The sequence below is a fragment of the Eubalaena glacialis genome, chromosome 3, assembly GCF_028564815.1.
Source record: "Eubalaena glacialis isolate mEubGla1 chromosome 3, mEubGla1.1.hap2.+ XY, whole genome shotgun sequence".
NCBI lineage: Eukaryota > Metazoa > Chordata > Mammalia > Artiodactyla > Balaenidae > Eubalaena > Eubalaena glacialis.
This window is the reverse complement of record NC_083718.1, coordinates 166,754,241-166,778,027: the sequence shown is the minus strand read 5'-3', so window position 1 is coordinate 166,778,027 and position 23,787 is coordinate 166,754,241. Positions and strand designations below refer to the sequence as shown.

At 36.0% G+C, this 23,787-nt stretch overlaps 1 protein-coding gene across 5 annotated transcripts in view; it reads left to right on the top strand.

The window, feature by feature from the left end:
• The window catches only part of ZMYM4 (zinc finger MYM-type containing 4), a 170,669-nt gene extending 153,430 nt beyond the window's left edge, over positions 1 to 17,239 (top strand). For all 5 annotated transcript variants that reach the window (XM_061184507.1, XM_061184504.1, XM_061184509.1 and 2 more), the window contains 5 exons: positions 1,387 to 1,538; positions 4,139 to 4,250; positions 5,732 to 5,980; positions 15,519 to 15,648; positions 16,518 to 17,239. In XM_061184507.1, the coding sequence (XP_061040490.1) occupies positions 1,387 to 1,538; positions 4,139 to 4,250; positions 5,732 to 5,980; positions 15,519 to 15,648; positions 16,518 to 16,725 (851 nt within the window). In that variant the 3' untranslated portion in view covers positions 16,726 to 17,239. The remainder of the gene's footprint in view (positions 1 to 1,386; positions 1,539 to 4,138; positions 4,251 to 5,731; positions 5,981 to 15,518; positions 15,649 to 16,517) is intronic.
• The last annotated feature ends 6,548 nt before the right edge of the window (positions 17,240 to 23,787 follow it).

The window sequence follows — 23,787 nt, the reverse complement described above, 5'->3', positions numbered from 1 at the left end:
GTTTACTAGGCCTATCACCTTCCAGTTTGAGCCACAACATTTTTAAGAAAGAAGGAAGGGTAGGGACTACCCTGGTGGTCCAGTAGTTAAGACTTCATTCTCCCAAAGCAGGGGGCACAGGTTCAGTCCCCTATTGGAGAACTAAGATCCTGCATGCCGCACAGCGTGGCCAAAAAATAAACAAACAAAACAGTGGATATGTAAGTCAACTGTACTTCAATTTAAAAAAATAAAAATTTAAAAAAGAAAGAAAAAAGGAGGGGTAGTGAAAATGGAGAAGTAATATTGTATTAGACCACCAAACCTAAATGCAGTAGCCACAGGGGATGCCTACTCATTTCAGCTACTCATTCATCCAAAAAAATACTTACTGAATATACCTGTCATGTATCAGGCATGGTTGTAGGCACTCAGGTGAAAAGATCAGACATGGTCCTTGCCCTCATGAATCACCTATTTCAATTTGCAAAACCAACTCAGGGGAGCTCAAGTGTATCTTTGGAAACACGCAGTGTTTTCTAAATGCAGAAAAGCAATAACTAGAAAGAGTGTTTCAACTCATCCCACAGTGTGGACCAGTCTGTTGCAGTAAGATCTCTACAAGTCAAATTAGATAACTCTCCTGCCTAAAACTAATTCAGTTCTTAGTTGTCTTCAAACTCTTAATGTAATATATGAGGCTTACCATGATCTGCCCCCATCTGTCCTCTTTTCTTTTCTGCTGTTCACCTGAGTCCCCTGAACCTTTCCACTTTTGTGGCTGAGCACATACTGTGTTTTCTGGCATTTTCAAAGGCATGAAGTTATATGTTATTTGAAGTGTTCCTTATTCAAATAAATATGACTTTAAAGAAAGTTAAACAGCATTCTTTTTTGCAGATATCTCCAGAGCCTTTAATATGTTAAAAAACATTGTGAATTCTTTAGAGGCAGGTATAACGTGCTGCTGTTTTCCAAATTTATCAGATCTTAGAAACCCAGTTTTCTTGAGCTCTCACATGATTAGTATTTTGTGGAGTATACTTCGGGAAATCTTTTTATATCCTCAAATTGGAATTCTTTATCCACTTGTTTAATTCTCCACTTTTCACATCCCCCAGAATCTAACATGACCCTTCCCTGTCTGTTAGATGGCCCTTATTTTTTTTCATAGAATTTTATTTAGATAAAACCCCTGTCATAGGACCCTATTACATCATATGTGCTTCATTGTCTTTATTTCTTTACCTAAAAAAGCCTTGAGATCAGGATCTGTCTTTGATCCATGTATTCACCAGTGTACACCATAATACCTGGGGCAGTGTAGTCAGTGTTTATTCAGTGAGTTGAGTAATGTTATTATTTTTCTATAAGTTAGTATTTCAGATGTTTTCTACCTTTCCACAGTCCGCTCCATCAAGCTGAAGGAAGATATTCTGTCCTGCACTTTTGCTGAGTTGAGTTTAGGCTTATGCCAGTTTATTCAAGAAGTGCGGAGACCAAATGGTGAAAAGTATGATCCAGACAGTATCTTATACTTGTGCCTTGGAATTCAGCAGGTATGAAATTCAATAATTGTTATGAAATCTATTGCATTTTTAATAATTCTGATAGAACTTGTGAATTAAGCTGAAAAATTATAGTGTATATTGTTTGTTTGGTATTGCTCTTATACTCTCTTCTTAATGAACTACTGACACTTATTTAAAAGCCTTGGTCATATAAGCCTTTTATAAGTTAAACTGAGACTGTTAGAGTAAGAGAAATTGAGGTCAGTGCATTTTATTGGTAAATGCACAAAAAAGGCATAAATAGCAGTTCACAAAAGAAGTGACATAGGTGATTTGACATAGGTGACAGGAGACATCCTTGTCAAAAATCATTTGACTAAATATGCATGTGTTTATTTTGGACTCTCAGTTTTTAATACATTGGTTTATGGCTATTCTTATAGCAGTATTCACTATTTTGATTACTGTAGGTTTGTAGTAAGTTTTGAAATTGGGAAGTGTGATTCCTCAGGATTCTTTTGGCTATTCGAGGTTCCTTGCAATTTCATATCAATTTTAGGATCAACTTTTCCATTTCTTCAAAAAATAAAAACTAAACCATTGGGATTTTGATAGGATTGTATTGAATCTGTAGATTGCTTTGGGGAATATTGCTGTTTTAACAATTTTGTCTTTAGATCCATGAGTACAAGATGTTTTTTCTAGGTGTTCTTTAATTTCAGCAGTTTTATGTAGTTTTAAGCGTGTAAATCACATACCTCTTTGGTTAAATTTATTCTTAAGTATTTTATTCTATCTGATGCTGTTGTAAATGGAATTTTCTCTTTGGATTGTTTATTACAACTGATTTTCTGTTGCTTATACTCTGCAGCTTTACTAAGTTCATTTACTAGCTCTAATAACTAGTTTTTTTGTAGACTCTTTAGAATGTTCTATATATAGGTTCATGTCACTGCAAATAGAGATGGTTTTACTTCTTCCTTTCCTATTTCAATACTTATTATTTCTCTTTCTCACCTGATTACTCTGGCTAGGATTTCCTGTACAGTGTTCAATAGAAGTGGCATTTTTATCTTGTTTCTGATCTAAGGGAGAAGTGATTTTTTTTAAACCCATGTATTTTATAGGTACTCATATTTGAGTAAATGTACAAAACTCAACTCTGTGTATTCATAAAGGAAATTTTTTTAAAGATTGAAATAACTCCTGACTGTTAACAGTAGTTGCCTTTGTGTAGTGAGTTTGAGTATATCTTTCTTCCACCTTTTCTGTATTTTAAACTCTTTCCATAATGAGGATATAATATTTTTAAGTTGTGAAAATAACTTTATTAAAATAAAGAAGAAAATGAAGAATACTTTTCAACAACAAAACTAATCTGGCAATATGATCATAAATTGCCTTTGAAGAGGCCTATAAAAATGCACGTTGAAATGGTGTGTAATTTTTATTAGCCGGAATAAATTTAAGTGGAAATAAAAATTTACTGCAAGTCATACATAGATCAAAAAGCAGGAAACCAAGATAGCCATAGATAAATAAGTTTAAAATACCAGATCTTAAAAACACTGAAAGATTTTTAGCATATAATTATGCTACTTTGTGTTATTCTCTTGTTCTGCTCATTGTATTTCTCTGAAGTGGTTGAATCTGACCTGACCGGCACCATGAAAATATTTAACAGTAATTTACTCAAGCTGTTGTGTGTTTCCCATTCTGTGATATGATTCTTTTTTTTTTTGGGCTGTGTTGGGTCTTTTTTTTTGTTGCTGCATGCGGGCTTTCTCGAGTTGTGGCAAGTGGGGGCTAGTCTTCATTGCAGTGCGCGGGCTTCTCATTGTGGTGGCTTCTCGTTGCGGAGCACAGGCTTTAGGCACGTGGGCTTCAGTAGTTGCGGCACATGGACTCAGTAGTTGTGACTCACAGGCTCAGTAGTTGCGGCACACGGGCTTAGTTGCTCCGCGGCATGTGGAATCTTCCCGGACCAGGGCTCGAACCCATGTCCCCTGCATTGGCAGGCGGATTCTTAACCACTGTGCCACCAGGGAAGCCCCTGTGATATGATTCTTGATGGTTATAATGAGCATACTTTTAAGTCCTATAATTAGACTTGAACTTTTTGAAGGCTGGCTTGTGAGGCAGAGAATTGAGAGCTGTGGTTAGAAGCTTCCAAATAAATAGTTTTAAATTTTGGATAGCCTCAGGTTATCTGACACTAGCTAACTATGTTATTTTCAGAAAGTCATCTTGTAACTAGGCTAAAAAAAAAACAAAAACTGCTAAGAGCACACCTCAGACACTGAGAATTAGAAAAATGATTTGAGAAATTTGAATTAGGACCAATTTTTAGTATATCAGTTTTATTAACTAACTAAAAGGTACTTAGCTTATTATAATTATTTTATACCATTTGTGTTTTTAAAAGGAAATAGAAAACTTTGCCTTACAAGCTCAGTGCTCAAGATAATGTTAATTCATGTGAAAAGGATCTTTAGCTTAAATTCTGGTGTTTTAACTGTATCCTTAAAATGGTTCACAGTACTGTAAGGACAAAAACTAAGGGTAAACTATATTCCTAAAAATATTCTTTTTAAAAACTTGTGGTTTTTTTGTATCAACATGTATGTTTCCATTTTTTTCTCTTGTAGTACCTGTTTGAAAATGGTAGAATAGATAACATTTTTACTGAGCCCTATTCCAGATTTATGATTGAACTTACCAAACTCTTGAAAATATGGGAACCTACAATACTTCCTAATGGTAGGATGATTATATTTTGATTCTTTTCATGATATGCCTTCTTAAATTGCTTGTTTTGTGATTCTCTTTTTATAAATTGTTCATTTTATATTTGTCTTGATTTATAACATATTTGGACTTTTGAGGAGAAAGTCTTTGGTTTATTATCAATTATTTTAGTAAAACTATACCTTCCATACAGTACATGAATAGATACTAACTGTTGAATATAAAAAACAACTGAAGGTTGTTTTTACTTTTTAGAAACCATTTTTGATCTGGTAGTTTTGGTAAAGTTGTACATGGTATCAGTAGCTGGCACATATGCTACTTTGAGACTCTGTTAGCAGTGGACCTTTTTCAATGGTTTATAAAAAGTACCCTGAACTGGTTGTTAAAGAGAGTTAAGTCTTCATCCTTGAATTGTCTATGACCATATGTCTTTGGACAAGTCCCTAATTCACTCCTGGTCTCATGCTCCTTGGCTATGAATGGAGAGGTTGAATGTGATGCCCAGAAATGTGTGCCCTTTCTGTTGGGCTACAGGGCACCTTTGAAGCATTATGAGCAATGCGGTGGCATGATGCATTTAGCATTCAAAGAGCGGGCTAGAGACATAGATTTGGAAGTAATAAATCTGTGTTCATGGGTAGTGTTCCAGGAATAGAATGCAGAAGCAGCAACAAAGAGGATTGGGGAGAAAACGTTAGGAAAGACCTGTGTTTAAGGGGTATCATGAGGAAGGTGCATTTAAAAGTATACTTATTTTAATTTTTCTGACCTCTGCTTTTCAAGAAAAATCCAGATAAGTTATCGTGAAGTGATCGCTCTTAATATAAATTTAAAATAAGAAGAGATAGGAGGGAGAGAGGGAGCTATCTGCCCTCTAAACATATTAGCCAAATAAAACTGAACCAGTTAACAGTAAACAGAATGATCTCAAACAGGAGTCTGCAAACTGCAGCTCCTGGGCCAGATCAGGCCTGCTGCCTGTTTCCGTATAGTACATGAGCTAAAAATATTTTTTACCTTTCTAAATAGTTGGGAAAAAAATTAAAGAAAAATATTTTGTGGCATGTGAAAATTGAATGAAATTCAAATTTGTTTCTATAAATAAATTTTACAAATAGCCACACCTATTTGTTTATGTATTGTCTACACTTCCTTATCTTTTACAACAACAAAGTTGTTTTCAAAGCCCTCATGGCCCACAGTGCTTAATATGTTTACCATCTGGCTCTTCACAGAAGAAGTTTACCAACCCCTGGTCTAAAATAACAATAGATTAAAACTGTTTCAGGGGAGTGCTCACGATGTCTGCTTCAGTGGAATCATCTGCCCTTTTCTTTGCAGTGCTTTTTCTATTTTTGTGTATGAGGAAGAGGGAGAAAGAGAGGAACAGTCTTTTCCTTAGTATCTTCCTGTCTGAGGATTAGAGAAATTACTTAGTCCCATTTAGCAGGAGCTTAGTACTGTTTCTTTTTCCCCTTTCTTCTGTTCAGGTTACATGTTCTCTCGCATTGAAGAAGAGCATTTGTGGGAGTGCAAACAGCTGGGCGCTTACTCACCAATCGTCCTCTTGAACACCCTCCTTTTCTTCAATACCAAATACTTTCAACTAAAGAATGTTACTGAGCACTTGAAGCTTTCCTTTGCCCATGTGATGAGACGGACCAGGACTCTGAAGTACAGTACCAAGATGACATATCTGAGGTTCTTCCCACCTTCACAAAAGCAGGAGACAGAACCAGGTGTGTGGTGGAGTTTTTAAGATTTCTTTCTTTCATTCTTTTTTTTCAATTAAGTATAGTTGATGTACAATATTATGTTAGTTTCAGGTGTGCAACATAGAGACTTGACATTTAAATACATTATGAAATGATCACCATGATAAGTCTAGTAACTATCTGTCTCCGTACAAAGTTATTACAGTATTATTGACCATATTCCTTATGCTGTATGTTACCTCCTTGTGCCTTATCTTATAACTGGAAGTCTGTTCCTCTTAATCCCCTTCACCTATTTTGCCCATCTCCCACCCCTCTTCCCTCTGGCAACCACCAATTTGTTCTCTGTAGCTGTGAGTCTGTTTCTGTTTTGTTTGTTCATTTGTTTTATTTTTTATATTCTACATATAGGTGAAATCATACGGTATTTTTCTTTTTCTCACTGACTTATTTCACTTAGCATAACACCCTCTATGTTGTCACAAATGGCAAGATTTCATTCTTTTTTATAGCTGAGTGAATCCATTCTGTTGATGGACACTTCCATGTTTTGGCTATTATCAATAATGCTGCAATGGACATGGGGTGCATACATATCTTTTTGAATTAGTGTTTTTGTTTTCTTTGGGTAAAAAATACCCAGAAGTGGAATTGCTGGATCATATGGTAGTTCTATGTTTAATTTTTGAGGAAGCTCCATACTGTTTTTCACAATGGCTGCACCAGTTTACATTCCCACCAACAGTGCATGAGTGTTCCACTTTTTACGCATCCTCGCCAACACTTGATATCTCTTGTCCCTTTCATGATAGTCATTCTGACAAGTGTGAGGCGTTATCTCATTTTGGTTTTGACTTGCATTTCCCTGATGATTAGTGATGTGGAGCATCTTTCTGTGTATCTGTTGGCAATCTGTATGTCCCTTTTGGGAATGGCTATTCAGATCCTCTGCCCATTTTTTAATTGCATTTTTTTGTTTGTTTTTTGGATATTGAGTTCTCTGAGTTCTTTATACATTTTGGATATTAACCCCTTTCCAGATATATAATTTGCAACTATCCTCTCCCATTCAGTAGGTTGCCTTTTCATTTTGTTAAGGGTTTCCTTTGCTATGCAAAATCTTTTTAGTTTGATGTGGTCCCATTTGTTTATTTTTGCTTTGGTTGTCTTTACCTGAGGAGACAGATCCAAAAAAATATTACTAAAACTGATGTCAAAGTTTCCTGCCTGTGTTTTCTTCTAGGACTTTTATGGTTTCAGTTCTTAACGTTTAAGTCTGTAATCCATTTTGAGTTTAATTTTGTATATGATGTGAAAAAAGTGGTCCAGTTTCATTCTTTTCCATGTAGCTGTCCAGTTTTCTCAACTCCATTTACTGAAGAGTCTGTCCTTTCCCCATTGTATATTCTTGCTTCCTTTGTCATACGTTAATTGGCCATATAAGCATGGGTTTATGTCTGGGCTAGCTATTCTGTTCCATTGATCTGTGTGTTTGTTTTTGTGCCACTGTCATACTGTTTTGATTACTATGGCTTTGTGGTATGCAGTTGACCCTTAAACAATACGTAGGTTGGACCACCAACCCTACTCACAGTCCAAAATCCGCATATAATTTTACAGTCAGCCCTCCTTATCCACAGTTTCACATCTGCAGATTCAAACAGCCATGATTGTATAGTACTGTAGTATCTAATTATTGAAAAAAATCCATGTATAAGTGGATCCACGTTGTTCAAACTTGTGTTGTTTAAGGGTCAACTGTAGTTTGAAGTCAGGGTGTGTGAACCTCCAGCTTTGTTCTTCTTACTCAAGATAGCTTTCGCTATTTGGGGTCTTTTGTGGTTCCATATAAATTTTAGGAGTATCTGCTCTATTTTTGTGAAAAATGCCACTGGTATTTTGATAGCATTGCATTGAATCTGTAAGTTATTTTGGGATGGACATTTTAACACTATTAATTCTTTCAATCCATGAGCATCGTGTATCTTTTCATTTATTTGTGTTGTCTTTGATTTCTTTCATCAGTGTCTTACAGTTTTTAGAGTACAGGTCTTTCACCTCTTTGGTTAAATTTATTCCTAGGTATTTTATTATTATTATTATTTTTTAAATTTAATTAATTAATTTATTTATTTATGGCTGTGTTGGGTCTTCGTTTCTGTGCGAGGGCTTTCTCCAGTTGCGGCAAGTGGGGGCCACTCTTCGTCACGGTGCGCGGGCCTCTCACTATCGCGGCCTCTCTTGTTGCGGAACACAGACTCCAGACGTGCAGGCTCAGTAATTGTGGCTCACAGGCCTAGTCGCTTCGCGCATGTGGGATCTTCCCAGACCAGGGCTCGAACCCGTGTCCCCTGCATTGGCAGGCGGATTCTCAACCACTTCGCCACCAGGGAAGCCCTTTATTATTTTTGATGCAATTGTAAATGGGATTGTTTTCTTAATTTCTCTTTCTGATAGATCGTCATGAGTGTATAGAAATGCAAAAGATTTCTGATATTTTGTATCCTGTAAAATGTATTTACTGAATTTATTTATTCTGATAGTTTTTTGGTAATGTCTTTAGAATATTCTGTATACAGTATCATGTCATCTGCAGATGGTGGTGGTTTTACTTCTTCCTTTCCAGTTTGGATTTTTAAAATTTCCTCTTCTTATCTGATTGCCATGTCTAGGACTTCTAATACTATGTTGAATGAAAGTGGCAAGAGTGGGCATCCTTGTCTTATTCCTAATCTTAGAGGAAATAGTTTCAGCTTTTCACCATTGAGTATGATGTTAGCTGTGAGTTTGTCATACATGGCATTTATTATGTTGCGGTATATTCCCTCTGTAGCCACTTGGTTGAGAGTTTTTATCAGAAATGGATGTTGAATTTTTTCAAAAGCTTTTTCTGCATCTATTGAGATGATCTTGTGCTTTGTAGCCTTCATTTTGTTAATGTGGTATATCATGTTGATTTGTGAATATTGATCCATCCTTGCATCCCTGGGATAAATCCCACTTGCTCATGGTATACGATCCTTTTAATGTATTGTTGAATTCAGTTTGCTGATATCTTGTTGAGGATTTTTGCATTTGTGTTTATCAGCGATATTGGCCTGTAGTTTTATTTCTTTGGTGTCTTTGTCTGGTTTTGGTATCATGCTGGCCTTGTAGAATGAGTTTGGAACAGTTCCTTTCTCTTCTATGTTTTGGAATAGCTTGAGACAGATAGGTATTAACTCGTCTTTAAATGTTTGATAGAATTCATCTGTAAAGCCATCTGGTTCCAGACTTTTGTTTGTTGGGAGTTTTATGATTACTGATTCAGTTTCATTATTGGTAATTGGTCTGTTCATGTTTTCTATTTCTTGCCTGATTTAGTCTTGAAAGATAGTATGTTTCTAGGAATTTATCCATTTCCTCTAGGTTGTCCAATCTGTTGGCGTATAGTTGTTCATCGTAATCTCTTATGATCTGTTGTATTTCTGTGGTGTCAATTGTAACTTCTGTTTCATTTTTCATTTTATTTATTTGGGCCCTCTCTTTTTTTTTTCTTGATGAATCTGGCTAAAGGTTTGTCAATTATGTTCATCTTTTCAAAGGACAGGCTCTTTTCTCTTGTTTTTTTTTTTTTTTAGTCTCTGTTTCATTTATTTTCATTTTGATCTTTATCATTTTCTTCCTTCTGCTAATTTCGGGTTTTGGTTGTTCTTTTTCTAGTTCCTTTAGGTGTAAGGTTAGATTATTTGAGATTTTTCTTGTTTCCTAAGGTAGACCTATATTGCTATAAATTTCTCTCTTAGAACTGTTTTTGCTGCATCCCATAGATTTTGTCTCAAAGTATTTTTTGATTTCCTCTTTGATTTCTTCAGTGATCCATTGGTTGTTTAGTAGCGTGTTATTTAGACTCCACATATTTGTTTTTGCCAGTGTTTTTCTTTTAGTTGATTTCTAGTCTGGTACCGTTGTGGTTAGGAAAGGTGCTTAATATGATTTCAGTTTTCTTAAAACTTATTGAGATTTGTTTTGTAGCCTAACGTGATCTATCCTGGAGAATGTTCCATGTGTACTTGAAAAGAATGTTATGCTATTTTGGGGTGGAATGTACTATTTATTAAGTCTATCTGGTCAGATGTGTCATTTAAGGCCTATGTTTCCGTATTTATTTTGTGTTTGGATGCTCTGTTCATTGATGTAAGTGGAGTGTTAAAGTCCCCTACTGTTAGTGTGTTACTGTCACTTTCTCCTTTTTTGTCTCTTAATATTTGCTTTATATATTTAGGTGCTCCTGTGTAGGATGCATACATATATACAAGTCTTTCTTCTTATTGTTGGATTGATCCCTTTATCATTATGCAGTGTCCTTCTTTGTCTCTCTGTTTTAAAGTCTGTTTCATCTGATATGAGTATTGCCACCCTAGCTGTCTTTTCATTTCCATTTGCATGGAATATCTTTTTCTATCCCCTTGCTTTCAGTCTGTGTGTTTTCTTTAGATCTGAAGTGAGTCTCTGGTAGGCAGCATATATATGGATCTTATTTTGGTATCCAGTCAGCCACCCTGTGTCTTTAGATTGCAGCATTTAGTCTATTTACATGTAAAGTAATTACTGATAGGAATGTACTTATTACCATTTTGTTCATTGTTTTCTGGTTGGTTGTATTGTTCTTGTCTATTTCTTTTTCTCTTGCTCTCTTCCCTTGCGATTTGATGGCTTTTTAGTGTTATGTTTGTATTCTTTTTTCTTGTTCGTGTGTATATCTGTTATTGGGTTTTGGTTTGTGGTTATCATAAGGCTGTTATATAACAACTTATGTATATAGCAGTCTATTTTAAGTTGATGGTTGCTTAAGTTTGAGTGCATTCTAAAAGTACTACATTTTTACTCCCCCCCTCACCTTTTATGTTTTTGACATACTTTACTTTTTAAAAATTTTGTATATTCTTTAACTAATAATTATAGATTATATGATCTTACTACTTTTTTAATCTTCATACTAGGTACATAGGTGGTTGATTCACTACCTTTACTATATGTTTGCCTTTACATTGAGATTTTTTCTCTTCCATAATTTTCATATTTCTAGTTATGGCCTTTTCTTATGTTTAAAGAAGTCCCTTGAACGTTTATTGTAAGGTCAGTTTAGTAATGATAAACTCTTTTAGTTTCTGCTTCTCTGGGAAACTTTATTTCTCCTTTAATTCTGAATGATAATCTTGACAGATAGAGTATTCTTGGTTGTAAATTTTTTCCTTTCAGCATTTTGAACATCTCATGCCATTCCCTTCTGGCCTGTAAAGTTTCTGCTGAAAAGCCAGCTGATGGTCTTATGCGGGCTCCCCTATATGTAACTAGTTGTTTTTCTCTTGCTGCTTTAAATATTCTCTATCTTTAACTTTTGACATTTTAATTATAATGTGTCTTGGTGTGAGTTTCTTTGGGTTCATCTTGTTTGGGACTCTATGTTTCCTGAAATTGGATGACTTCTCCAGGTTAGTCAAGTTTTCATCCATTTTTTCTTCAAATAAGTTTTCTGTTTCTTTTTCTCTCTTCCTTCTGGAGTCCTTATAATGCAAATGTTAGTATGCTTGATGTTGTCCCCAGAGGTAAGCTATCCTCAGGTTTTTTTTCCTTTTGCTGTTCCAGTGGGGTGATTTCTACCACTCTTTCTTCCAGGTCACTGATCCATTCTTCTGCTTCATCTAATCTGCTATTGATTCCCTCTAGTGGATTTTTCATTTCAGTCATTGTATTCTTTATCTCTGATTGGTTCTTTTTTATTTTCTTTATCTCTTCGTTGAAGGTCTCACAATGGTCCTCAATTCTTCTCCTGAATTCGGTTAGTATCTTTATGACCATTATTTTGAACTCTTTATCTGGTAGATTGTCTGTCTTTGTTTTGTTTAGTTCTTTTTGTTTGTTTGTTTGTTTGTTTTAAGGTTTTTGTCTTGTTCTTTCCTTTGGAACAATTCCTTTGTCTCCTCAGTTTTCCTAGCTCTCTGTGTTTGTTTCTATGTACTAGATAGATCAGCTACATCTCCCATTCTTAAAAGCATGGCTTTATGTAAAAGGTATCCTATGAGGCCCAGTAGCACAAGGCTGCATGCACCCTCCTGTTGTGGCTGGGCCATGATGGCTGCGGGTGTGCTAGTGTGCAGCGCTGGCCCCTGACACAGCTGGCTATAATGCCCAGCTGTGACTCTTGCAGGTACTCTGGTGTGCGGGGACATCTCCTAGGGTGGGAGCTGCTTTTGGAGGGGCTCCAGTACCAGCTGAGGGAGCCTGCTGGGAGTGGCAGGATGGTGGGATGCTTTGGGCTCTAGTGCTTGCTGAAGCCACCTGCTGAGTATGATAGTGTAGGGAGTTGCTTTGGAGGAGTGCCAACTGGGGTGGATCTACAGGTGAACCTGGGGTGAGATGCGGAGAGTCATAAATGGTGCCCACAAGCACTGTACCAGCTTGGTGTAGAAGGTGAACAAAAAATCCTGGTGTTGCCCAGTGGCTACATAACCAGAGAAAATTACAAAAGATCCCTGACTCTCCTGCACACAACCTAAAATCAGTCAATGAATCTCCTTTATGTATGACCCAGGTATTTTTCAAACCACTGCCTCTGCAATGGGACTTGGAGCAAGAGAGTTTTTGCATGTACCCTTTAGGGTGGAGTTTCAGTTTCTTACAGCCCTCTGGACATAAGTCCCACTGGTTTTCAAAGCCAGTTGTTACGGGGGTTTGTCTTTCTGGTGATGGTCCCCCCGAGGCTGGGGAGCTCAGTGTGGGGTTTGGACCCTTTGCTCCTCAGGAGGACCTCTACAGTTGTGATCTCCTCCCTGCTTGTGGATTCCTGCGCCAGAGGTATGGGTCCTGGCCAGATACCATCTCCACCCCTCCTACCCATCTTAATGAGGATTTTCTTTTCATCCTTAGTTGTGGAAAATCTTTTCTGCCAGTCTTCAGGTCTTTCTCGGGGATAGTTCCTCTATGTGTAATTGTAATTTTGGTGTGTTCATGGAAGGAGATGAGCCCAGGATCTTCCTACTCTGCCATCTTGTCCCCCTCTTGTAAGACTACTGTTTGAAGTCTTATTAGTATTCAAATAGACACATTACAGAAGAGTAATTGCAAATTCTAGACATGGAAGAGTGTAGCTTTAACATTTAAATGCTTTTCTTTATTGTCAGGGCCAGGTTAAAGGCTCAACTCAAAATTAGAGGAATCACTTGCTTCGGTATGCTTCTGTTGTTTTTTTTTTTTCTTGCTGCGCTGCATGGCTTGTAGGATCTTAGTTCCCAGACCAGGGATCGAACCTGTGCCCTCTGCAGTTGGAAGCACAGAGTCTTAACCATTGGACCGCCAGGGAAGTCCTGTTTTATTGGCTTTTAAATTAGAAATTCTGATTTAATTCGTCTATAGCCCAGATAATCGGCATTTTAAAACTTCACAGGGAATTTAAATATACAGCCAAGGTTGGGAATCACTGATTTAGAGGCAACAGATAGGTCAATTCCTAGTTAAAAGGAACTTGCTTAACTTTTAAATCTACTGTTTCTAAAACTTTTTTTTTTGACCAGAGTGCTCCGTCTTAGTTAACGTTGTCAAAATATGAAGGAACTTAAACCTGACCTAGAGTATACTGCCTTCATACACAGTAGAATAATATCAGCAGTGACTGTTTTATTAGAAGGTTTATGGTCTTGCATTCCAAAAACAGCCTATTAAGTAATAGTTTGTTTTTAATGTTTAAAAAATTAATGTTGTTATTATGGAACTAGAAATTACATTTATTAACTTTGAAGAAAATTGTAAGTTCTAAAATTCCCCAAATCAAGCTGTTACTTCCTTGGGAAAAGAGTGAAGTATATGTTTTCAATGTGAGAATTTTAAATTACTGAAACTAAAATCTGTAAAGAATAATTGTGATGTGATGTTCATCGTTGTGTTAACTTTTTTCTCAGTTGCTCCTTTACTTTAGAAAATACTAAGATTATCTTGCTTTTTCACCATGTGTCCATGTCCTCTTTCCTTTACTGTGTTTATATATAGCCCACTTTATGCTCTTAATTGATATTAATTCAGGGAGGCAGAGGCAAGGAGGCAACATTTCCCTGTTTTCTGATTAGGTGCTTTACCAGATTGGTAATAAATTTAGCTTCTTTTTCTGAATGAGCAGCTAGCAAATTATTTAGGTAGTCTCTAAATGGAAAACTGGATGACTTTTGTTTAAGTCATAACTAATACAGGAAGCTGGGGAAAGTTCTGGATCAGTTGTTAAAAGTATCTATCAGAAAAAAAAGAAGAAAACCTTTTTCCTCAGGTTTTCAGATCCACCTACTACTCTCTTGAAAATTGAATGGAGAAAGTGGGAAAGAAACAGCCTACCTTCCATGTCTTCAGCCTGGCTTCTTTCTTTTTTTTTTTAAGATTTTTTTTTCTGTGATGTGGACCTTTTTTTTTTTTTTTTTGATGTGGACCATTTTTAAAGTCTTTATTGAATTTGTTACAATATTGCTTCTGTTTTTATGTTTTGGTTGGGTTTTTGGCCGCAAGGCATGTGGGATCTTAGCTCCTCGACCAGGGATCAAACCCGCACCACCTGCATTGGAACGCGCAGAGTCTTAACCACTGGACCGCCAGGGAGGTCTCACCCTGGCTTCTTTCTGATAACCCTTGGCCTCTGCAAAATTCTGTTGGTGAAAAAGGGTTTGCTCTTTCCTTATCAAATGGTCAACTTACTGAGAATTTCTTATCCCAACAAAGATTTCATTTCTCGGGCTTCCCTGGTGGCGCAGTGGTTGAGAATCTGCCTGCCAATGCAGGGAACACGGGTTCGAGCCCTGGTCTGGGAAGATCCCACATGCCGCGGAGCGACTGGGCCCGTGAGCCACAATTACTGAGCCTGCGCGTCTGGAGCCTGTGCTCCGCAACAAGAGAGGCCGCGATAGTGAGAGGCCCGTGCACCGCGATGAAGAGTGGCCCCTGCTTGCCGCAACTAGAGAAAGCCCTCACACAGAAACGAAGACCCAACACAGCCAAAAATAAATAAATAAATAAATAAACTTAAAAAAAAAAAAAAAAAGTTTATATTAAAAAAAAAAAAAAAAAAAGATTTCATTTCTCATAATACTATGCAAATGAAAGAAACTTAAACAAATGCCCAGTGGACACGGGTGCCCCACAGGAGAAATATTTTCAGAGAAAGAGATCAACTTCTGTCTTGATCTCTACTATAGAAGAACATATGGAACCCTTTTTTCTCTTTATTTTGCTGTGGCTTAACAACCCTATGCCTAATAAAATCTCTTAAAGTCAGGCTCAGAATTGAGACGTACTCTCAAGCATCAATGCTTTTTGTCATGCTGCCTCCAGTTTGGTGAGAAGGGAAACATAAATTTTATAGGACAGGGACTTTGTTTGATTAACCCAGCACTAATCTGGTGCCTCCATAGGTCCTCAATAAATGTTGAACGAGTGAGTAAGTGAAAGGAAGGGAGAGGGAGTGACTAGAAGCAAAGCTCATTGGGTGTCTTAAGACTTGAAGAAAGACTTTTCTAATACTTTGATTATAATTTCCTGTCTCAAGATAAACTAACTGTTGGCAAGAGGAAACGAAGCGAAGATGATGAGGTTCCAGTAGGTGTGGAGATGGCAGAAAATACTGACAACCCTCTAAGATGCCCAGTCCGACTTTATGAGTTTTACCTGTCCAAATGGTAAGTGATTTTCCTCTGAACTAGATATAACATGCTGCAAAAAATAGTTAAAATACTATAGATTTCAGAAATGTAGCTGGTCTGTAACTCTAAACAAGGATTTACTTATAATTTTATTTTTTCCCCATTCTCATATCTGCCTGGATTTTGAACCAAGAAACAAATTGCTTTACCTTGGTAATTTTTTTTCCCCAAAAATCTCTTGAAAAGCAAGAATCACTGCCATTGTTTGATCTTTACAACTGTTGCTCAACTTTATGTGATGTCTAAACTGCTGTGAATTTATTATTTATATAGAAAAGAAGGGGAAAAGTTGTAGTACTAACTCTATAAATAGGAAAACAATTTATTTTTAAAGAATTGATATTTTTTGAGTGGTGTTTTTCTTACAGAAACTTTATGACTTTAAAGAGTTGTAAGATCCACACTAAAGCATTTTTTTCTCAAAGAAATATAATCACTGGGTTTGTTCTTTGATAATGTGTATTGAGTGCTCTTGGGATTCATTCCAGGATATTGGGCACTGAGGATATGTGGTTCTCAGCCATAGTGTCACATGTGAGTTGAATTTTTTGTTACTCCTGGTAATGTTTTAAGTACTAAAGTTTGAAAGATTTACACTTTGTCATCTATTAACATTATACTCACTTTCAATCCAGTGTGATTCTTGAGTGTGGGAGAAAAAATACAGAGTTACAGGTTGCTCCTGGAGCATAAATGCCTATAAACTTATTTATCTCTGTGGGTACATTGTTTATTAGTCACAGTATGGAAAAGTTGAGAGCCATTATATTTAAAGAGTAGTTACATATTTCCTGTACTCTCTGATCCCAATTTTCATTCTTTTTCTTTTTTTTTCCTGTGGATAGTTCTGAAAGTGTGAAGCAGAGGAATGATGTGTTTTACCTTCAACCTGAGCGCTCCTGTGTTCCAAATAGCCCCATGTGGTACTCCACGTTTCCAGTAGACCCTGGGACCCTGGACACCATGTTAACACGTATTCTCATGGTGAGGGAGGTACATGAAGAACTTGCCAAAGCCAAATCAGAAGACTCTGATGTTGAATTATCAGATTAAAGTGGAAGTGGGGTTCCTATTTTCATACACGTTGGTATGCACCAAACTGTGAATGCATCCAGCTTTGGAAAATGATCTATAAGTCCAAGTCCTCTTGACTTGATTATAAGATAATGGAAAACAGACGACTCGTGAACCACAGTGTGGATGTACAAATGAAAACTGAAGGAAAGAATATGAACAGAGAAATGTTGTTCTTTGGCAGTGATATAGTTCTTAGACATCTTCAGAATGACTAACCAATTTCTCTGAGTGGTGCATAATCTTATTTTGTTTGGGAATAACAAATTGTGGAATATTTTTAAGGAAAATTGTTGTATAAAACTCTACCATAGTAACCTTAGACCTTAGAGAGGTAGCTTTGGAGTGAAACCTTGGCTGCAGTAGGCTACTTGGGCAAGCCCTATGTAAAAGTCAGGGGAGATATCAGTACAGAGCTAAGAGTGGCATCAGATGAGGACTGTGGGACCCAGACTTGAAGACCCAATAAAAATACTCAACTTTTTTTAAAAGGTAGAGAGTGAAGTGGTCTTGATTTTGATTTTCACTGCCAAGCCAATTCTGTGAAGGATAGAAGCCTCTGGTGCTTTTGCCATGGGGTCCCTCAAATCAGGGGAAAAGGCCTTCACTGATGTTCATGCAGTAATGTGTCCCTTTCACTTTCTGGGTCTAGCCTTCTCAGCTGTGGGTCTGGATGTGGGTAAATTAAGTTCAAGGGGCTGAAACTCTGCAAAATGATTATGCACACAGAAAATCTGTGGAGCCCATTAGACCCCAAGTGTCTTGAAATGTTTGTAGAAAACCCACTAAAATGCCCACTTCTCTGGGTGTCAGCCTTTATTGCTGCTGTCTCACAGCATGAGCTGTGGTACACAGAAATGGGGGTTCTCCTTTTGTTTTCATTTTATCCCCAAATGGCAGCTTTTCTCCCATTGTTTTATCTTCCTGTTTCCCAGATAATTCCTATTATTTTGTCTTTTGCACCAGTTTCTGGAGGCCCTTGTCATTTCAAAAAGAAGAGTCTCTCTCCTTACTCTGGCAAGCCTGTGGGTGATTCCACAAAGACCCAGTGTTACTTAGCTATCAGGATTACGGTAGAAGAGGTCCTAGTATATTCCTATATAAAGCATTTGGAAGATGAGCTTGTTGCCCTAAGAAACTTGAAAATAGGATTTTGGGGTTAGGATACAAAGACACGGACTGTCTTTCATATCCACAAGCAGGTCTTCTTATAGCATTATTCCAGACTAGCTGTTTTAGTAGTTCTATGAGGATTGCAAGTCCTGGGTGTGTTTGGCATATGGATCCTTCTTCTTCATCTCCATTCTGTTTCTTCGCCACAAAATTTTGAATCAAAGCGTTTATGATATTGGCCAATCACAGAATTTCATTAGCTGAGGCTAATTTGACCCTTTAATAGAAATGAGAGAAGTCTAAAAAGCCTCTTAGAAACTTTAACCTTGAAAGACTTTACAATATGTCCCATTTTTCAGATGGGGGTGACAGGTTGTTTTTGTTTTTTTGGGTTTTTTCCAATAAATAAACTCTTAACTACAATAAAAATTTAAAAGTAGGCCTTTTGACATTGTGTACTTATGGTTCTGTCCCTCTGCCTGTAACAAATTTTGTTTTTGTTACCAAGAACTATGTGAAAGAAGTAAATCTGCCCCAGTTCTGTATGATTAATTCCATCTGTGTTTGTCATTTCTGACTGGAAAACTTACTTCCAGACCTTGTTTGATATGGAGGGAAAACAGTTGGATTGTCTGATAAGTCTGCCAATAAACTATCCAGAAACATCAGGTGTAATAGTCCCCACTATACAAATTTTATGGTTTACATAAACACTAATATTTCCCCTTCTGTAGAAAAACAAATATATGGCATAGTAGATAAACTATTATAAAACACTAGAGAGAAAAAAAAATTCTGTATCTTTTAATTGAGAACAGCCAATATCCAGGTAAATGGCTGTACCAGGATGTCAACTGCATGTTAGTCCACAGAGTTGTCCAGATCCTGAATTAATTCGTAAAAGAAAATATTAATTATTGGTCATTCCTCATAAGCATAGCCATTGATATGTGTGTCTGGTTATTTGCTTTTTAAAATTTTATTAAAATTATGTTAAATTACATTTTTCCCCCCCAGGGGAGAAAAAATATCAAACAAGAGAAAACATTAAATTATCCATTCTGTTCTTTTTTTGTTTTTTTAAACACTTGGGTTTTCACCTTGCAGAAACCACAGAAATATTCCCTTAGAATAAAACAGTATATTTGTATTTGATGGGTGAATTATTCCTTTTTGTTATGTCTTGAAAGAATTTAAAATATTTTTTCCTGTTTGACCCTATTGGTATGACCCAACAGATGGCATATTACAAAGAAAGAGAGCATTTTTCAGAAAATAAGTTGTTTGATTTTTACTCAGTCCAGAAAACATACTGTTTCACTGCAAAATCTTTTCAAATTTTTTTTTCCCATCAAAGACTTCTGATTTTTAATCTATTAACTATATTCAAAGCCCTGAAAGCTAGAAGTATCATGTATATATTTCATTTCAGGCAGACTTTTTTTTTTTGAGATTCACAAAGCTTGCCTCATTCAACTTGAATCATTTTGAAATCATGAAATTAGAATAAAGGATATATCCATTCTTAAGTATAAATACATATTTAATTTGGGAATGTGAGACTAAGTGGCATTTTCCTTAGACTCTAGAGCTATATTGGTATTGTGCAAATATACCTTCAAATTCCACATAGATTGTTTCTATCTACCTGGCCTGTGGCATTCCTAATTTTGTATAGTAGGACTTTTCCAAAAATGAAATTCTGTAAATGAATCCCAGTTTTTCTAGTAAATTCAAATTTTAATTTTCCATGCAAATAGAAAAGTTCCCTATGGTTCTGAGTTGAAATTTTAGGAAAGAATTAAGCAATAATACCCCCAACTCCTCTTGTCTGTCATCATCATAATTTATTATCATCATTGAAAAACTAATAATTGAGAGGCATTGTTACAGAGTGGGGAGATCAGAAGCTTCGGAGCCTAGTCTTTCTACTTACTGTTTGTATAGCTTTAGGTAAGTTACCTAACCTCTCTGTGCTTCAGTTTTCTCTTGAAGTGAGAATAATAACTATTTATAACTTGTCCCTGGCACATGGTAGGTTTTCAAATGTCAACTATTTTTTACTATAACATATGCAAATTCTAGGCATATAGTAAAATTTTAAATAAGTGCTAATTCCCCCACTACAGCCTGAATTTTCACTAAGTTGAGTGCTTCAGATTGTGCAAAACATAGTACCCGACATCATCAGTTCTATATATTTGAATCAAATATTTAGAAAAACTAAATACTATATACACTAAATCATAAGTTCTTCACTCATGTGTTTATATGCATATGAATTGTAATCAACATTACAAAAATCCATTGATACACTTCACTGCATTGAAGAAGGTAAGAAGTAATACATGGTATATCAATGGATACAAGAAGAGCATGTGATATAGTTTATCTTTTTTTCGTTGGAGAAACTCTTAATCTGTGAAATTTCTTTTATTTGGTAATGGTTATATACCATCACATAGGAAGAAGACAGCTGTACAGTATACATCTTCATTCTTCTTCCTCATTACAGAGCCCCCGTCCCCCCACATTCTGAACCCCCATAGCTTCCTGGTAAGAGACTGTATTTTCCAGGCTGTCTTGCAACTAGGTGTAAACAAGTGACTAGGTTTTGACCAGTGGGATGGAAGCAGAAATAAATAACAACCAGGCCGCATCCTTAAAAGGAAAGAGCCCACCCTCCTCTTCTAATTTCCTCTTTCCCATGCACCAGAATGTAAACATAGTCAGTGGTCATGGCAAACCAGTTTTGTCTATGTGGGAAAGGGCAACGTATCTTAAGCACATTAACCTCATGGGGCAGCCACTTATCTCCTGAACTGCCTACTACCTCAGACCTTCACATAAAAAAGAAAGAAACCTTTCATCTTACTGAAGCCATTGTTACTTGGCCTCTACTAAAGTAGCCAAACCAGTATCCTAACAGACCTACTATGCCCAGTATCATGCTACTGCTTAATATAGAACTGGAAGTTCTGATCCAGACTATAAGGAAAGAAAAAGAAACAGCTTATCAATATTGGCAAGTGAGAAGTAAAACCTCATTATATTTGTCATTATTTTCAGATGTTCAGGAACATCTATAAAAAACCAAGAGAAGAGAATTCCCTGGCAGTCCAGTGGTTAGGACTCCATGCTTTCACTGCTGTGGGCCCAGGTTCAATCCCTGGTCAGGGAACTTAAGATCCCACAAGCCGTGCCACAAGGCCAAAAATAAAAAGCCAAAAGAAACATACCATTAAACATAAGTTTAAGGCTGCTAACTATAAAATAAGTTTATAAAAACTTCAAGCATTTTCCCACAAGAGCAATAGCCAATTAGATAAGGTAATTAAAAGGAAAAGATACTATTCACAGTAGCTATGCAAGCTATAAAGTATTTAGTGATTAATCATATCTGTCAATAAAGGATGACAAACAGATGACAAGCTCAGAGAAGATACTTGTGTAAAACCACCAAAGGATTTATGCCTCGAATATACAAAAAACTGCTGAATTGTAAAGAAAACTGAACAAAGAATGATAGTTCATAGATGAGGAACCCAAAAGGGTAACAAATATATGATCATGGGATTTTATAAAAGAGCTGTCACTTTACATCCTTAAGACCGGCCAAAATTAGAAAAATGGATAACGCCAAGTGGTGGTGGTGATGTAGGGACAAAAAAACCCTTACATATTGCAAGAATAAGTGTAGAACTGTGTATATCCATTCTGTAGAGCAATCTTAAACATCAAGTTAAAGAAGATTCATAGTTTTTACTAAGAAATTTCCCCTTTCCTCTCATTAAATAAATGATTAATGTTATTAAGTGGTCTTTTGTGTGTGTGTGTCCATGTAATTTTTATCCTTATTCATTTGCCAAACTACCTTGATGGATTTTTCTAATATTGAACCATCCCTGCATTCCTTGATAAAATAATTAATGGTGATTTTTAAATATATATATATACTATTGGATTAGATATATAATTTTTATCAAGTTAAGGATATTACCTTCCATTCCTAGTTTGCCATCAGTTTTTCTTTAAATTATAAATGTGTTAAACTTACCAAATGCTTTTTTTTTTGGATTTTTCTATATAGTCATCTTACTTTTCTGTCTTTGTTAATGTTGTGAAGCACATTGAATGGTTCTTGCATCCCTTGGATACACCTTTGTTAATATATATATACTGTTAGATTTGGCTTGCTAATATCTTACTTAGTTTTTGTTTTGTTTTTACATCTATAATCAAAAGTGAAAAATTTTCTTCCCTTGAACTCTCATCTGATTTTGGAATCATTGTTAGAAAAAGAAATACACAAATTTTATTCTTTTTCCATTTTGTGGAACAATTTATATAAAACTTATATTACTGAAAGTGTAGTCAAACTATAAAACTTTTAATTCAGTTTATTTTTCAAAATTCCTCTAAGGGCATGTCTTTGCCATTTTGGTTTATGTAATGCTCATTGGTCTATTCAAGTTTTTGATGTCAATTTGGATTTTTTATGTTTCTCTATAATTTTCTCAGTTTCATCTGTATGTTCAGGTTTATTAGCATATGGTTCATAATTCCTTCTTCCATTCTATATTTTTTGTTCTTCTGTTTTGTTTGCATTTTCTTTTTCCTGATCAGTCTTTTTTCTTTTTTTCTTCTTTCTTTTTAAATTTTTATTGGAGTGTAGTTGATTTACAATGTTCTGTTAGTTTCTGCTGTATAGCAAAGTGAATCAGTTAAACATATACGTATATCCACTCTTTTTTAGATTCTTTCCCATATAGATCATCACAGAGTACTGAGTAGAGTTCCCTGTACTATATGGTAGGTCCTTATTATCTATTTTATATATAGTAGTGTGTATATGTCAATCCCAATCTCCCAATTTATCCCTTCCCCCCCTGGTAACCATAAGATTGTTTTCTACATCTGTGGCTCTCTGTTTTGTAAATAAGTTCATTTGTACCATTTTTTAAGATTTCATAGATAAGCGATATCATATGGTATTTGTCTTTGTCTGACTTATTTCACTCAGTATAACAATCTCCAGGTCCATCCATGTTGCTGCAGATGGCATTATTTCATTCTTTTTTATGGCTGAGTAACATTCCATTGTGTATATGTACCACATCTTCTTTATCCATTCATCTGTCGGTGGGCATCTAGGTTGCTTTCATGTCCTGGCTATTGTAAATAGTGCTGTAGTGAACATTGGGGTGCATGTATCTTTTCGAATTATAGTTTTCTCTAGGTATATGCCCAGGAGTGGGATTGCTGGATCATATGTTAGCTCCATTTTTAGTTTTTTAAGGAACCTCCATACTTTTCTCCATAGTGGCTGTACCAATTTACATTCCCACCAACAGTGTAAAAGGGTTTCCTTTTCTTCACACCCTCTCCAGCATTTATCGTTTGTACATTATTTTATGATGCCCATTCTGACCAGTGTGAGGTGATACCTCATTGTAGTTTTGATTTGCATTTCTCTAATAATTAGTGATGTTGAGCATCTTTTCTTTGCTTTTTAACCATCTGTATGTCTTCTTTGGAGAAATGTCTATTTAGGTCTTCTGCCCATTTTTGGATTGGGTTGTTTGTCTTTTTGTTATTGAGCTGCATGAGCTCTTTGTATACTTTGGAGATTAATCCCTTGTCAGTAGCTTTATGGCAAATGTTTTCTCCCGTTCTATGGGTTGTCTTTTTGTCTTGTTTATGGTTTCCTTTGCTCTGCAAAAGCTTTTACGTTTCATTACACCCCATTTGTTTATTTTTGTTTTTATTTTCATTACTTTAGGAGGTGGATCAAAAAAGATCTTGCTTTGATTTATGTCAGAGAGTGTTCTGCCTATGTTTTCCTCTAAGAGTTTTATAGTGTCCGGCCTTACATTTAGGTCTTTGACCCATTTTGTGTTTATTTCAGTGTATGGTGTTAGGGAGTAT